The 17,610-nt window shown below is 49.5% G+C and overlaps 1 protein-coding gene across 9 annotated transcripts in view; it reads left to right on the top strand.

The window, feature by feature from the left end:
* Positions 1-17,610, top strand: part of kaznb (kazrin, periplakin interacting protein b) — a 118,785-nt gene that overhangs the window by 36,834 nt on the left and 64,341 nt on the right. For 5 of the 9 annotated variants that reach the window (XM_035520313.1, XM_035520312.1, XM_035520311.1 and 2 more), the window contains exon 3: positions 13,663-13,846. In XM_035520313.1, coding sequence (XP_035376206.1) covers positions 13,663-13,846 — 184 coding nt within the window. The other 4 variants (XM_035520316.1, XM_035520314.1, XM_035520317.1 and 1 more) reach the window with 4 other exon arrangements.

The following is a 17,610-nucleotide window of genomic DNA, read 5'->3' as shown; positions in this document are numbered from 1 at the left end:
CAGATGCTTACCTTAAGACTGGCTTGAGATAAAGCAGACTCCTAAATTCCAACTAAAACACGGGCACAGACGGAACACACAGCAGGTGTCACAGCGGAGTGGTTAATGCAAGCAGCTGCGTAGATGTGTGAGAAGTCTGGTCAGGTTCCTTCACTGTGGCTCAATTAGTATTTGAAATCCCACCTCTAGTGCAAGGGAAGGAATCATCACTGTGGGAAGATGACCCCCGAGACACTCATCCTCCACATTCACATCTACTCTCTGTTCACACTCATCATCCACATTCACATCTACTCTCTGTTCACACTCATCCTCCACATTCACATCTACTCTGTTCACACTCATCCTCCACATTCACATATACTCTGTTCACACTCATCCTAGACATTCACATCTACTCTCTGTTCACACTCATCCTACACATTCACATCTACTCTCTGTTCACACTCATCCTCCACATTCACATCTACTCTCTGTTCACACTCATCCTCCACATTCACATATACTCTCTGTTCACACTCATCCTACACATTCACATCTACTCTCTGTTCACACTCATCCTACACATTCACATCTACTCTCTGTTCACACTCATCCTACACATTCACATCTACTCTCTGTTCACACTCATCCTCCACATTCACATATACTCTGTTCACACTCATCCTCCACATTCACATCTACTCTCTGTTCACACTCATCCTACACATTCACATCTACTCTCTGTTCACACTCATCCTCCACATTCACATCTACTCTCTGTTCACACTCATCCTCCACATTCACATATACTCTCTGTTCACACTCATCCTCCACATTCACATATACTCTCTGTTCACACTCATCCTCCACATTCACATCTACTCTCTGTTCACACTCATCCTAGACATTCACATCTACTCTCTCTCTGTTCACACCCATCCTCCACATCTCCCTCTCTGTTCACACCCATCCGTGCACCGTTTTCCAGATTACGCTGTCAGCTGTCATGCTTGGTGGGATGTTCTGAAGCACTGAGGATGCGTTTCTACTTCTGCAGATGGCACCAAGGACTGCACACATGTCCCCGTCAAAACTGGCTTGAAAATGCCATGGATTTATTGTGCTATTCTGATATTTACATTTACTTCTCAACTTGAGTAGTGTTGTGAGCACCTGTGAGCCTTTATTCAGAGCTCTGCAGAGACCATGACATCGTTACATTTCCTGGTCACCTTTTTTCTTAATTTCACTGTAGATGATCGGATGTTAGGTCATCTTGAGAAATGTGATGGGATCTGTTTGATGGTCGTGCATGTCATCAGTCTGTTTTTATTTACCAACTTCTTTCCACACAAGCTGCTTTGAGACACACTTGCTTATCTGATAAATAAGCAATGGATTGTTATAAATCAAGTAAGCAGGTGTCCTGGCGACGGCCTTTAGATGGATCGCTTCTGGAGAACGCGGATGCAGCGCCGCGCCAGTCGCTTCCCATTAAGGGAAAAGAAGGGGGATTATGGCTAATATCCTGCCAGATCCAGTGCTAAATAATTGGCATTCATCATCCCCTCTGAGCTCTGGCAGGTGTATTCGGTGATCTCGGCTTCTAAACATCACATACAGGCGGCCTCAGACGAACAGGAGGGCAAAGGGAAACGAGGGGGCCGTCGTTCTGAGCCGTTACGGCGAGTGACTGTTCGAGGCAACAGCTGGACACATGGGCCTCCTCTGTGAGAGCACAGGCCTCCGTTTTTGTGCCAATCTGTAATTAGTTTCGCTTTTCACTCCGTACCTTTCCATGTGCCAAAAGCAAAAAAAAAAGCTGTCATTCAGTACCAGGCCGCTGCTAAACACATCACTCAGAATCTGCTTGGCAACTTAGGATTTTTCGGCGTGTGGAAGACCTCAGTCCTCCAGATCTGTAATGCGCGACACCTGCCGTCAATGCGCCACTTTGCACTGCCACGGGTTTGTTGGCTCGGTCGTGTGTGCAGGGTAGAGTCAGCAAAGACTGCAGAGCCAGACCGTGAGATTCTTCTTTGGTCGTACGTCTGCAGACGAACATATCACACATCAGGAGAGCTCCTCACAGAACATAGTCCATTACACAATAGTAATGACTTTGCTCATAACATTCTGGAAAATGTAATCACTCATTAATTAGTTTACTGTTAATTTGGTTAAGTAGTTCTCTGTGGGCCGTTCTAAGGAAGAAGCAGCCACTCACCGTAAATACCGTAAGTAGTTCTCTCTGGGCCGTTCTAAGACTCACCGTAAATACCGTAAACCATCTGATTAGATGTTCTGACAGATTGCTGACTGAGTTTACAACAGTGGAAAGTGTTTTCAGTGCCTGTATTCAGCTCATGCTTCACTCCTCGCATACACATTTCTCACACTCTCATGCACTGGTCACATGCCCAATTCAAACATATCAGTAAAGCAACTAATGGCATGCTAATTAAGTTAGATGTGATTAAAAGAAGTGTAACTGTAATGCATTATTCTAGTGGTAAGTTTCTCAGCACTAAATCTATTGCGAATTCTTTTGTGTAGTATATGATTTTAAATATTTGGGAAAAACACGTTTGAGTTTGTGTGTATGTTGAAAACTTTAATCTTTAATTGCTTATGTAGAAAACCCACCTAAGTGTGGTGCTGCTTTATCAGGAAGGGATGTGTGTGTGTATGTGTGTGTGTGTGTGTGTGTGTGTGTGTGTGTGTGTGTGTGTGTGTGCGCATACATGCGTGCGTGCACGAGCACGCACATCACTCCGGTGTCCTCTGGATCTGATCAGTATTCCGAGCTACACTGAACATGGACACTGAGAGGAAAGGACGTCAGTAAGTGGCTCATCACCCCTGCCACTCTCACACTCTCAACAGGTAACTGGCCGGGGCTGTGGGCGGGGCTTTCCAGATAGCTTTAGTGCTCTGGCTGTGCCGTAGACACCTTGTAGCCAAAGCAAGCCAACTACACGTGGCATGTGTTTTCTGAGCACTCCCGACCCCAGCCCGGCATGTACCTGTGCACTGGATGTTAATTGCTTACACTGGCACTCTTTTCAATCTAATCATGTCTCGCCAGCAGGGTGTTACAACACTACTGCAGTGTCTCTTTCATAAGTGCTACCGTTCAAAGGAGGCCAAACAAAGAGAACCGTGAGGAAATCAATTAAACATCACAGGCTGAACTGAGTGGGAGACCGAGCGAACACGGCGCGTCAACATCCTCGTACCGCACGTACCGTCCACGACACGGGGTCGCCAATCAACAGGAACTCTGCACAGGGATCCTTACCAGCGGCACAAGGCGCCTTAAACATGGCTGTAGGCGGACACTACTGCCTGACACTGTGAGCTACGATTGGACTTGGCAGTTACGCTGAGCGGCCAGTGGGAGGCAGTAGCGAGAGAGAGGAGGCGTGACTGAAGAACAGGCAATGTGCAGCGGTGCAGCTGTAGGCCTGCAGCCAGCTGCACCGCCTAGCCGCCCATCCACACAAAAATGACTCCAACGCCCCCACCCTGAAGGGGCCACTCTGAAAAGGTCACCTCTACAGGCAAAAATGGCTGAACTGGTTTTTACCAGCCAAACCAGTAAGTAATATGCGTAGTAAGAAGTACCTCTACACCTCAGACAAGCAGAGCTGCATTTTCATCTGTGTTATTTAATTATTAATGGGCCCGAGTTTCTGTCTATAAATTGTGAGATTTTGAAGTCAGCCACTTGTTCATTAAACATATATGTTACCTGCCTTAACTTTGCTCTATCCCATAATGTCACTGTCTTCACCCTCTCTAAATCACAGATTTTTATTTCATTATATGATCATGTATCATTTATATATCATATATCATCATTTCCTTGTTGACGTTTAAAGTTATTCACAATCTATACGTACAGTTATTATTATTAAGCTCACCTCACACACAAAGCTTGGTCTGTTTTCAGCAAAATATAGTACATGTTTTCTGTCTTTAGAAGGCTCTCTTAAACATACCAGACAAAGCTCTGTTCCACTGAATAAACTTTCATATTTTTGTGGTTAAAGAGCTGTCACTAGAGTTCGTTTTAGTTCCACCGGCAGTCTTTCTCTCTACGATTTGCTCTCTCTCCGGTTAGCGCTACCGTCTCATTCATTCCTCTCAGCTGAATCCTGCTTCACTTCTGCTTCTTTGATTCCTGTTTGATCTGTTTCTGTCTAGGTGAATTTAATTGCGACGGAGGCATGGCCTCCTTAACGAGGAACACTCACCTCCGTGTCTGTAAAGTTTAAACGTGGTGTTGGCCGTCTCCTTCGGAATCGCGTTCCTGGAGTACTTCGCTCCTGCTTTCATTTCCAGTGTTGACCAGGCAACCTGAGCCACCCAGAGCGGAGCCGTGCTCTGTGAGACTCGCACCTGTTATCACCACATCAGTTTGTCCATGATGATAAACGTTCTTCTTTCGTTGAAGCTTTGAGCAAGATTTAACCTAATAGAACGTATTATCTATTGGAACATAAAAGGGCTGAAGTACTGAAAATATCCAACCCACAGGACGTCTTCTCTGTCTCCAGCACATGCTGGAACGTTTTGTAATATCTGTATCCAAGTTTACCGTGGAGCTTCTGGAAAACTGCTTACATCAACTTGGTGTTGACGAACTTCGATTCTTTACTGAAACTGGCAGCACATCTGCGCCCTCAGACGAGAGTATTATGTGTAGTGAGTTCTTGGGCACCTGCAGTTCATGGATGGATGCGGGTTGAGACACTCCATCTATTTTATTAATACTTCCCTAAAGTATTATGGGGTGTTAAGACCACTATTACCATCACTATCATCACATTTAGCAAGTGGAGACTCTTTAGTTCATTATAGTCAAAGGTGCTAGACTGAAGGGTAAATGTGAAACTACAGTGTGGAACAGAATGTTGTGTAGTTTGAGGAGGATCTGATTTGTGTTAGAAATACACACACAAGTGGGAAGGTTTGATCAGTCTGGTTCTGCTGAAGGCTGTTAATCTTCTGGACTATCAGAGTGCTGATTTAAACCTCTCCCAGATCTGTTAAGCGTGCTTCATGTCTGATGTCTGACCATCCCTTCCACTCTGAACCCTCATGCTTTATGTCCACGTTGTAGCGCAGCAGGCCTCAGACTGTTAGAGTTCATGTTTGTAGAGTTCAACATTCATGAGCTCCACCTGTCCAAGGTTCTCGGTCATCACCATCACCGACACCAACATTGACACAATCACCAACACTATCAGCAACACTGACACAATCACCAACACTATCAGCAACACTATCACCAACACCAACATTATCACCAACACCATCACCAACACTATCAGCAACACCAGCACACCATTACTATCACCAACACCAACGCAATCACCAACACTCTCAGAAACACCATCACTAACAGCATCAGCAACACCATCACAAACACCATCACCAACACCAACACAATCACCAGTACCATCACCGACCCTAACACCAGCACCAACACTATCAGCAACATCACCATAACAAACACCATCACCATCACAAACACCATCACCAAGCAAAATCTGAACTTTGAATAACCAACAGTTCCCTGACACCTTGTAGGTAGACATAGAACAGTTAGTGTTAGCTTATGTACATGCAGTAGGTATTTCAGAGGACTGCTCTTTTGCAGATTCAGTTGAATTCAGTGGACATCTTGTCGCACTTATGATATTGAAGAGAATATATTTTGAGAAATGTATTCACTATATAAATTAAACATAAAAACATATGACTCCTGGATTCCTAAAGCCTCAGTTCAGTTTTCTTGGTAGCAAGTAGATTTGACAGTTTGACCAAATGTGCCAAATGTGAGGGAATAAAGAGTAAAGAATGATAAAGAAGTCATCTGTATGTATAGAAGGTAGGACTCAGATTAGATTTATTCTAAAAACATAATTAATATGAATTAATCATTTTTGGCTAGCATTTATATTGTTTGCACTGGTCCTTATGTGTGTATGCATATACATGCTGGTCATGTTCATACACTCTTGTCACCCCATCATGTCATGCACACACAATCTAGTCACCCTGTCACCCCATCAGGTCATGCACACACAATCTAGTCACCCTGTTACCCATCAGGTCATGCACACACAATCTAGTCACCCTGTCACCCATCAGATCATGTTCACACACTTTAGTCAACCCGTCACCCATCAGGTCATGCACACATAATGTAGTCACCCCGTCACCCATCAGGTCATGTTCACACACTCTAGTCACCCCGTCACCCATCAGGTCATGTTCACACACTCTAGTCACCCTGTCACCCATCAGGTCAAATTCACACACTCTAGTCACCCATCAGGTCAAGTTCACACACTCTAGTCACCCCATCACCCATCAGGTCATGTTCACAGACTCTAGTCACCCATCAGGTCAAATTCACACACTCTAGTCACCCATCAGGTCAAGTTCACACACTCTAGTCACCCATCAGGTCAAATTCACACACTCTAGTCACCCCGTCACCCATCAGGTCAAATTCACACACTCTAGTCACCCATCAGGTCATGTTCACAGACTCTAGTCACCCCATCACCCATCAGGTCATGCTCACACACTCTCAGTCCTGTTTAGCACATTGATTTCCCCCCCCCGACACACAGTTTACTATTAGACAAGGGAGAGAGTAATGGAGCTATTTATCCTCAAGGGCCAATCGGAAAAGCATCAGACGTGCTCGTCATTAGATAATAATCAGGACATTAGACCCTCTGTCTGGTCTACAGATCTGTGGGGCCCAAAGCATGATAACACTCCACAGCCCATGCAGGCTTGGTGATCAGGTCTCAGGTCAAACCCATTTTGAATCATTAAGAAGATGAGCTCAGATTGGGTTTCATCAAGACCTGTGTCGCCTCACTCCAGCTCTCCATCTATTGGCTCCTTCTGGCCAAACTCATTCAGCTCTGGACAAACCCAATCTGGAAGAGCGGAGTGCCTTGTTCACCCTCGGTGTCAGAAGAGGCCAATTACTTCCGTCACTGGCAGTAATGGCCCTCTGTTCCTGGGTGGACCTGGCGGAAGATAAGAACGGAGCATCTGTCCACTTCAGCTCCCCCTAACCAGCTCCCAGCCCGTCATGCCATACCTGTCATCTGCATTCTGCCTCACACCAGCTGCCTGCTGCCGCCTTGCTCTTACCAAATGACTCAGGATTATTTATGTGGCGTGACACCTGACTGAGCGTCCGGCTTTGGACGGACGTGCGGAGCAAAGGGTCTTGCAGAATGGTGCTCCCGTGTTCGAGTCGTTTGTTAACTGGCACGTTGCTGGTGAAGCGTTTCACCTGACATGGACTGCCCGGCGCTCATGAACAAAATAGCCGAGCGCGAGTGTGAAGGCGGGCGGTTGCCGCCTGTAGATATGCAGTCGGAATATAAATACTTCATCGGATTTGATCCAGTTAGTATTCTGCCAGTGCCGTGGCGTGATGCTTCAAAGTGGCCACGCATTTTGGGGTGGGAGTTGGGGGGGGGGGGGGTGTGGGCTTCGTGCACTGCATTATCTCAGTCCTCGTCGAATCCCATGGCGTCACGGCCTGCAATAGTGCATGTGCGAGCGTGTTATCAGTCAGGCCTGTGTAAGTACATGGGGGATCTTAGATCATTTAAACTGCGCAAGCCATCGCTGGAGAGAGTAACAGGGAGGAACGGGGAGAGGAGGCTCCTCTAGTGGGAAGAAATATCTATCTCTCTCTCTCTCTCTCTCTCTCTCTCTCTCTCTCTCTCTCTCTCTCTCTCTGTGCATAAGATTGCCTCCTTCATGTTGGCCTTATCTGTTGTTGTGTTCCAGCTTCCTGGCCAAGCCAGCAGGGCTGCATGCAGTCAGCACCGAAACCTGAGCGATGTTGTTTGCTTGGTATAAGAATGAGTGGCTTTGCTGAAAAGCACTGCGTGATCCGTAACAAGCCATGAGTGAAATGACATGTGCTCGCCGTTTACAGGTCTGCAGTGCGTGCAGCGCATACCCAGACCTGCAGGGGAACATCGTTTAACCTGTTTGTTCTAGCGCTTCTCATTAGCTCTCAGAACACGCCAAGAAGAGTTTCAGAGCATGCGTCTGAAGCGTTTCTTCCTGCGAGTCTCTCATTGGCCTCACGAGTAGGTGTGTTTGCTCTCTTCATCGCTCGGGCGATCACTCCACATATCGCCATGGTGATGTGGAGTAGTGGCAGTGAGGATGAGGAGAGAGCAGTGCGGTTTTCACTTTCTCCAAGATCACGCGGGCTTTCACTCTGTCAGGCCGCAGGGCTGCTGGTCTCCTCTCCGCCACAGTCAGGACTCACAGTCCCCAGCTCTGCGTTGCAGTGCCTCATGCACACCACCATACCTGTCTGGTAGAAGTGCGGGAGGGAGGGATAGGGCGGAGCTTCTTCTCTTTTCCTGTTTTTTGACTTTAGGAGCCATTGAGTTTATTCAGCCAAGTGAGAAATGAAAAATGAGGGGCCAGTTCCACTCTAATAAAGCAACACGGCATCTCCGTCACTCTTGTAATAAGAGTGTTGTGGTGTTATTGTTGCTGTGTTACAGTGGTGCTGTGATATAGTGTTGTAGTGTTACAGAGTTAATGCTGATGCATTGCTGTGTTACAGAGTTGCAGCATAGTAATAAAACTACGCTGCAACACTGTGACACGACATCACCGCAACACTGTAACATGGCATCACCGCAACACGCCATCACCGCCACACCGTAACACAGCATTACTTCAACAGTGTAACACGGCATTGCTGAAATACTGTAACACGCCATCACCGTAACGCTGTAACATGGCATCACCACAACACCGTAACACAGCATCACTTCAGCAGTGTAACACAGCATCACTGCAACACTGTAGCATGGCATCACCGCAACACCGTAACACAGCATCATGGCAACAACGTAACATGGCATCACCGCAACACTATAACACAGCATCGCAGCAACACTGTAACACTGCATCACCGCCACATGGCATCGCAACAACACTGTAACATGGCATCACTGCAACACTGTAACACAGCAATGCATCAGCATTAACTCTGTAACACTGCAACACTATATCACAGCACCACTGTAACACAGCAACAATAACACAGCATCACCGCAATACAGAAATGCAGCAAAACTAACATTGTAACAGCACAACAGGATATCACTGCAACACTGTAACACAGCAGTGCAACAGCACAGTAACCCAGTAACACTACAACACTGTGACACGGGACGCTGTAACAGTCGTGCACTGCCAGGGGTCAGTGTCATCACAGGCTCACAGTAGTTACAAGAGTCAAACACACACACACTCATTTCTGTCGTGATGTTACATGCCCCCGTGGTTACATGGCAACACATTATACACGCAGGCAATCTGCAGAGTGTGTGGCTTGCAGTTGTATTTTATATGATGAATTCTGGGGCACATTTCTGCTCAGACTAGGCCTGAGTTTGAGGGTGAAAAAGGCTTTTCCAGGGAGTTGTAGCATTGGAAATCTTCATCCTTCCAAGACAACATTTGCTAGGAATCAAAGTAACCAAACAAACAGCAACAAAAAAAAACAAGTTGTGATCTTAGCTCGTGCTGTCCTCAGAGATTTTCTGGAGTATCTATGCATTTATCACACGTCACGTTTTATGACTCTCGGTCTCAGACTCCAGAACAGTGTTGCCTAAATCTCTGATCAGTCTAAATTCAGCCATTGTGTGAAACATCATTCACATATATGCAGAATACTGTCTGTCTTGGTCCTAGAAAAATGTTGACAAAACAGCTGATCGAATGTTCCGTAAAACGACTGAGGATTGAGAGCTCCCAGTACTCCCACTGCAACGCCAGCCCAGCTCCTGAGTTTTGGTGCTTGTTTTTGGTTCGAGTGTCTGTCTTTTTTAAAAGAGAGCAAAGTGGCAAATTGCCCAGGACTGTTCTTCATCACGCAATCAAACAGAGGAACTGACGCTGCTCTTCCGGTCCGTCTGGCCGCTGCAGGGAGTGGAGTGTTGTAGGAAAGGCTGGAAAACAGTCCTTGACCCCTGCACAGGCCCATGACCTCTCTCTCTCTCTCTCTCTCTCTCTCTCTCCCTCCCTCTCTCTCTCTTTCTCTCTCTCTCTCTCTCCCTCTCCCTCTCTCTCTCTCTCTCTCCCTCTCTCTCGCTCTCTCTCCCCCTCTCATACACAAACACGCACACCACAGATACGCGCTGCGTCTGACCTGCGAAGAAGCCAAGTTGGCCGCCGGAGAGTTTTCTCACAGTTCACAGATAAAACTCTTATAAATAGTCCGTTGTTCCTGCTTCACCCAGGGGTTCGACGGTGAAACGCAGTACAGATTCCAGTTCACCGTGGATGAGTCGATATTCAATTACCCCATTCGGCCGGTCATAGTGACTGTTTATCAATACAGCGTTTTTAAGTGCGCATTTGGAACCCTCTTAATTACAGTCTCCTTGTACTGTGAGCTAGAACAAACAAACAACCGTAATTGGGAAAGCTTTTCCACACAACACTACAGGAAGGCACCCAGGACGTTTTCTCATCTGGTGATAAATTGCCTTTTTAGTTTTGTAATCGGAAGCAAAGTATATTTGTTATTTTGAATGAATGTTACTGCTCTGCTCAGATCCTCAAAGATGCTCCTTTACTAAGTTGTCATAAGGAAATCAGCAAAACATCGAGACACTATCCCTGATTCCGGATTTCCCGAATTCATCAACGGCATCTGGACTCAGTACAGTTTCATGCCTGGACCTAGTGCAGTGAGTCTGATTCGCAGTGGTTTTATCGTGGATGCTGGAAAGAGGTCCCGATGAGTGCAGTGACGGGTCAGACAGGAGCTTCTGGTCCCGGACGAGCCCGTTCAGGCACGCCGGATCCAGTCAGGACAGTTTCACGCATCTCCTGCCTGCGGATGGAGCCTCTCTGATGCTGTGTAAGTCGGGAGTCTGCGTGCCACGGCCGAGCCACTGCAGTCGATCACGCGCAGAATACAGGTCACGGGCCCAAACATGCTCTCCCTCCATCTCTCCCTCCATCTCTCCGCCTGCCCGTAGCACTCCTTTGTCGTCTCCTCCTGTCCTTTCCTTGTCTTTGAGCTCAACCCCACCGCCTGTGCGGTGCTGTCTCGCTGATGGCGGCAGTGACATCCGTCTCCTTCCTACAGGACAGAATGCCAAGCGCTTTGTACCAAGCAGCCGTAACAGGGAAACCCGGTGTCTTCCTGGAAGATGGAGTAAGATGGGTTTTTTTTTTTATGCGCACTGCTACAGTAAACAAAGACATCGTTTACTTCTTTCCTTCCTTTCCCTCCGTGTTGGAGGAATTTGCAGCGCCCGTTGGAGAATACCTCTGCTCCACCCTCGTGTGAAGCTCACGTCGTGCTCTGATAAACCCCGGAGAAGAGAGGGCGTCCTTACACCGCTTGCGCTGGGTTTCAAACTGTGCCAGTCAGCCGAGAGGACAAAATCGTTGTTCTGTGCCGCCGTCGTACCGCGTCGGTGACGTGTCGCTTGAGAGCCCAACTTGCCCGTGTTGAGCGGGCTAATGTCAGTCAGCGGTTACAGCCGTTACAGTGATGCTGTAATGCCAGCTCCATGGACTGGTGAGGGCTTCTGCCACTGGTATATTTGGCTGTTAAATGATAAACAGCATAATTGGTGTTGAATGGAAACACTATGGCTTTGTTTCTCCATATTGTTCTAGTTAGTGTTAAACCTTAAAAACATATTTTATTGAGCACTGAGAGTCATTTAAAATGTTTTAGGTTTTTTTGTGCTATTTGATCAAATGCTTGGTTTTAAAGTTACACACAAGGCCTAAAATTACCTCCCATTGGCTTCTACAGGGCATAATTCCAAGGCATAATTCCAGGGCATAATTCCAGGGCTGGTAGCAGGATGGGAGACAGGGGACCTTCATTTTAAGTCAGTGAAAGAGATTATTGTTTATTTTTGGTGATTGTTTTCCAGTAACACTGAACAGATTTTGGTTTGGGATTTAACCATGATGAAATATGTGCTAAATTGCAGTTCATCACAGAAATGTTGTGGTAATACACACACACACACACATTTTTCCATAATTCAGTTAGCGTGGAATGTGAAGAAACACTTGACACGGGATCCGTTGTGACGTCCGTGTTAAGAGCGATGGGGCGTGGGCGGCGGCTCTGTGTCCTCCGTGTTCCGCCGTGGCTCGCCTGGGCCCGACGCTCCCACCAGGGAATACCGATCAGGAAACAGCAGGGGAATGCCGGTCTGCTTCCCTCTCCTTTAGAGTGACGGCGCTAGTAATTTGTCCACCTTCCTCCGTTCGTGAGGGACACACAGCCCCTCTGCTGCCTTTTCCAGACTTGTAGAGTGTTTATAAGCGCTCGCGCCGGCCCACGGCGACCGTAGCCGTGCGACTGCGTGTGTGGGGGAATTTTCTGGATGACCTCATGGTTTGAAAAGCAACAGAGCGTTGCTTCACCAAACAGCCTAGCCGGAGCACAGCCCTTTCTCTCTGCCGCTAACGCAGACAGGCTCGCTCTCGGACGCCGGCGGATATGTGATGGAAGCTGGAAACGGCAGCCTCTCCGCAGACGGAGAGTGTGCTGCGGCGGAACTGTCTGAACTTCCTGTCTGTAGAGGGCGGTGCGAACGGGCAGCTGCTGTGTCCACTGCAGAAGTAGCGTGCTTCCTCCCTCCCTCTCTCCCTCTCTCTCTCTCTCTCTCTCTCTCTCTCCATTCCTCACTCCACCCCCCTGTGCTGTTTCTCTCTGACCCACCCCCATCCCTAGTCCTCCAGAGTGGGGGAGAATTTGTCAGAGACAAAAGAATGAATATGTAATGAAGAATGAGGGAAAGCGGAGGGAGAGAAGGGTGTGTGTGTGTGTGTGTGTGTGTGTGTGTGTGTGTGTGTGTGTGTGTGTGTGCGTGTGTGTGAGAACATGAGAAAGAAGAAAGAGATCAGTTGTAGCAGGCTTGACTGCAGTTTAGCTCGGATAAGCTCCTGGATCAGAACAGGAGTGGCTATAATAGGAGCGCCTGCCTCATTCTCTCCCAGCAGCGCAGACAAGCATGTTACTCAGTCCCAACAAACTGCAGCAGGACTCTGGGATCTGGAAGGCAGAGGCTGTAGTTCGAGGAGTTTGCAGGAGCACTGCACTTTAACTCCCTCCCCTTCCCTCCTCCTTCATCCCCCCCTCCTCCCCCCGAGTTCTGGAGCACATGGTATGTTCCGTTTAAAAGCGAGCGTGTCATCTCTCGGTGCACTGGGTCCCCTCCAGAAGCAGCTGCTGGAGAGAGCAGCGTTTCACACTCGCTTCTACACCACTGCTGCTCTCATTCTTTCACACACACACACGCACACACACACGCGCGCACACACACACACACGCGCGCGCGCGTGCGCGCACACACGCACGCACGCACGCAGTCGGACAACAGGTAGCAGCCGGCTCTTTTCAGCCTCGGCGGGGCGGGCAGGGGCAGACGTAGCTCTCCGCTGGGATCGCTTCCCTCCGTGGGCCGCGAGGCGGCGGGCGGTGCGCGCGCACTCCAACCGGCGGGGGAGGTGGAGGCGGAGAGGCACGGAGGGCACCGACAGCGTCGTGCCCCCCCCCCCCCCCCGCGGCGCGTCTGACACCATGCTCCTCTGTGTGGACTCACTCCGCAGGGCAAGATCCTGAAGATGATGGAGGATAACAAACAGCTGGCCCAGCGCATCGATGGGGCCATCCAGTCGGCCAGCCAGGAGGTGACCAACCTGCGCTCGGAGCTGTCGGCCACCAGCCGCCGGCTGGCCGAGCTGGGGGCGTGCAGCCCTCCCAGTGTGGAGAACAGCCCGCGCAGCACGCACGGTAAGAGCACGCCGCCCGCCCGTAACTTCCCCGACGTGGCGCCGCTCAAAAGTTTGCCCGCTCCGGACCTGAGCTGAACGCCGGCGCCGTTTCTCGGGAAACTGTTTTTGAAGTGTGGGATCGTACATGGCTGAGAGAGAGGGAGGGAGGGAGGGAGAGAGGGAGAGAGAGAGAGAGAGGGAGGTGGGGAGGGGTGGGGGCTTTTTGTTAAGGGGAAAGAGAAGAAAGGGAGGAGGGCGAGGATTGGTCCTGTTTCTCTGCCTTGTCCTGTTTCCTGGGAAGCCAGTGGGATAGCTATTGTATGCAGCCATGCCCGAGAGAGAGAGAGAGAGAGAGAGAGAGAGAGAGAGAGAGAGAGAGAGAGAGAGAGAGAGAGAGAGAGGGAGGGAGAAAGAAGGAGGGAGAGAGAGAGGGAGAGAGAGAGAGGGAGGGAGAAAGAAGGAGGGAGAGAGAGAGGGAGAGAGATTGAGGGAGGGAGAGAGAGGAAGGGAGAGAGAGAGGGAGAGAGAGAGGAAGGGAGAAAGAGAGAGAGAGAGAGAGAGAGAGAGAGAGAGAGAGAGAGAGGGAGGGAGCGAGGGAGAGAGAGAGGGAGGGAGAAAGAAGGAGGGAGAGAGAGAGAGAGGGAGAGAGAGAGGGAGGGAGAGGGAGAGAGAATGAGGGAGGGAGAGAGAGGAAGGGAGAGAGAGAGAGGGAGAGAGAGGAAGGGAGAAAGAGAGAGAGAGAGGGAGGGAGGGAGAGAGAGAGGGAGGGAGAAAGAAGGAGGGAGAGAGAGAGGGAGAGAGAGAGAGGGAGGGAGAAAGAAGGAGGGAGAGAGAGAGGGAGAGAGATTGAGGGAGGGAGAGAGAGGAAGGGAGAGAGAGAGGGAGAGAGAGAGGAAGGGAGAAAGAGAGAGAGAGAGAGAGAGAGAGAGGGAGGGAGAGAGAGAGAGAGAGAGGGAGGGAGCGAGGGAGAGAGAGAGGGAGGGAGAAAGAAGGAGGGAGAGAGAGAGAGGGAGAGAGAGAGGGAGGGAGAGAGAGAGAGGGAGAGAGAATGAGGGAGGGAGAGAGAGGAAGGGAGAGAGAGAGAGGGAGAGAGAGGAAGGGAGAAAGAGAGAGAGAGGGAGAGAGAGGAAGGGAGAGAGAGAGGGAGGGAGGGAGGGAGAGAGAGAGAGGGAGGGAGGGAGAGAGAGGGAGAGAGAGAGAGGAAGGGAGAAAGAGGGAGAGGGAGAGAGGGAGGGGGAGAGGGGGGAGGGAGGGAGAGAGAGGGAGAGAGAGAGAGGGAGGGAGAGAGAGAGAAGCGATCCTCAGTTAAGCTGGGTTGTGGAGAGCTGTCCTCACACTAACAGCTCATGAAGATCTCCAGGGTCACGTCTCAACCACGTGGTTGAGTTCTGAACATTCCTGTTTCTCCACTCGGGTACTGGTCCTCCTTCCTCACTGAAGTGCTTACGGCGAGTGCTTGATTATCTGATGAGGTTTCTCAGCTTTATGAATGTGGTTACTCTGCAATCCAAACATCTCTATGCGGTTGCATGGGGAGCGGATCCGCTCCACTGCAAGTCTCCGTTGGCTCATCAGCGTAAACAACGCATGCTTTTAATTCCTCAACTCCCGTTCCTGCCCAAAAGGAAGCCAGCGCAGGTGGAGACAGGTGGAGGCAGTCCAGTCCTGCAGCGGCACGTCTTTCACTCAGGCTCTTAGCTGGAGGGCTCCTGCATCCTGTAGCTGCATCCAGATAGGGCAGGATCAATATATCGCCACGGCAATGGGTCACGGTGTGGTACAGGCCAGGGATGCGTGGGGCAGCTCAGCAGGGCGCGTCCCCCTCGGCGACGCTCAGAGACGTGTGAGGGAAAGATTGTGAAGTTTGTCTGGCTTTCTTTTAGAACCTTTTTACATGGTAAATTTTCATGAATCTGTCTATGTATCCATCCATCCATCCATCCATCCATCCAGCTATCCATCCATCCATTTCTTTATTCTCTTTTTAATGGGTGTATGTGATATAATGCTCTGTACTGTGACCTGCTCCGGTTGCTCCGGGCCTCGGCATGCCTGACATCTGGGCCCTGGCCCAGCTAGCGACGGGTTGTGGGGACTCTGCTATGCTGGGCTGTGGGCTTCAGGTCAGTCCTTCCCCGGAAGCCCAGAAATATTCACAGCTTTTAGTGCCATGTCCCACTGTGTCCTGCCACTCCAACTTCTCCAACTTCGGATGCAGAAACAGCTCACCCTAGACCCACCAGAGTAGTTGAGACTCCTAAACAGAATGGGCTACGTTGACTATATATAATGCCATGAAACATGGATTAGTTATGAGATGGAATTCCCTCGGACGGTATGTACCCTCTGGAGACTTGGTCCTTCCAAAGTTTGCCTCTGGCTTCCAGATGATGGATCTGGACCCAAACAACTGCTTTGTGACAGCTTGTGTTGTAAGAAGTGCTATATGAAGAAGTCTGACTTGACTCGGGTTAGCATTGAATCCGAGACAAGTTCAGTTTTACAATTGAAGAAAAGTCCACGCATGCGTGCAGAGAGTGGTGTGCAGCACAGAGCAGTTACCGGGGAGGGGAGTCACTAGGGGGGCGGAGTCACCAGGGGAGGGGAGTCACTAGGGGGTGGAGTCACCAGGGGAGTGGAGTTACCAGGGGGGCGGAGTCACCAGGGGAATGGAGTCCGCAGGATGATGCAGTTACCAGGTGCTGGAGTCCCCAGGATGGTGGAGTTACCGGGTGGTTGAGTTATCAGCTTGCTCCCGGTTGCAGCAGTGAGACAGAGCGAGAGTGTGACAGAGAGAGAGAGAAACGGAGAGCGAAGATTAGGTGGGTACTGTGAGACGGAGTGCTCAGTCTTGCTCACCGGTGTCATCTCAGCACACTAATTAACAGAGCGGAGTGCATCTCAGAGCTCTTATAACAGATAACATGATCTGATGGGGTTCACCTGAAAAACGTGTCTCACTAAACATCACATGATCCGAGGGTGGTGAGGGTGGATGTCTCTGCTCCACCACGCTGGCACTATAACATTCCCATAGTCAGGCTTAACTTGTAAGCGGTAAGAACGTGTCTTGTCTTCCAAAGTGTGGGTAACATACTGCACCTTTTCCCTTTGTTAGCTCTCAGAACCTGGATCCTTTGTATGATATCACATTCCTGTCAGTACCCTGTGTGATGAACAGCATTTGCAGTGGAGTGTGTGTGTGTGTGTGTGTGTGTGTGTGTGTGTGTGTGTGAGAATACACATCCTCTCATTGGCTAAAACGGAAAAATCAGCATCCAATAAAATCAATATTCTGAAAGCCTGATATGTTATTATGCCGGCCTGTTCTGTGGGTCGTCAGTTCACCTGCTTCCTGACTCTGCGCACGTGGAAGCGCAGCTGTGCGGTCGGATCGCTGGCGCTCCAGACCTGCGGGTCTCTCTCTAAGCGAGGAGGACGATGGCGGAGCTCTTCATCTCTGGAGGGACGGGTTTGTGTTTGGCGGAGAGACTGCGGCAGACGAGCCAGAACCAGCTAACTCTGGGACTGACACACAGCACCGGGTGGGCCAGCCACTGTCAGGATACTGGGCATGGAGAGGAAACCAGTGAAGGAGACCGAAAGCGAGAGAGAGAGAGAGAGAGAGAGAGAGAGAGAGAGAGAGAGAGAGAGAGAGAGATTGAGAGAGAGAGAGATTGAGAGAGAGAGAGAGAGAGAGAGAGAGATTGAGAGAGAGAGAGAGAGAGAGAGAGATTGAGAGAGAGAGAGATTGAGAGAGAGAGAGAGAGAGAGAGAGAGAGA

This window comes from Electrophorus electricus, chromosome 20 (genome assembly GCF_013358815.1).
Source record: "Electrophorus electricus isolate fEleEle1 chromosome 20, fEleEle1.pri, whole genome shotgun sequence".
NCBI classification, from domain to species: domain Eukaryota; kingdom Metazoa; phylum Chordata; class Actinopteri; order Gymnotiformes; family Gymnotidae; genus Electrophorus; species Electrophorus electricus.
The sequence above is the reverse complement of the archived record's forward strand: the minus strand, read 5'-3'. Positions and strand labels throughout refer to the sequence as shown.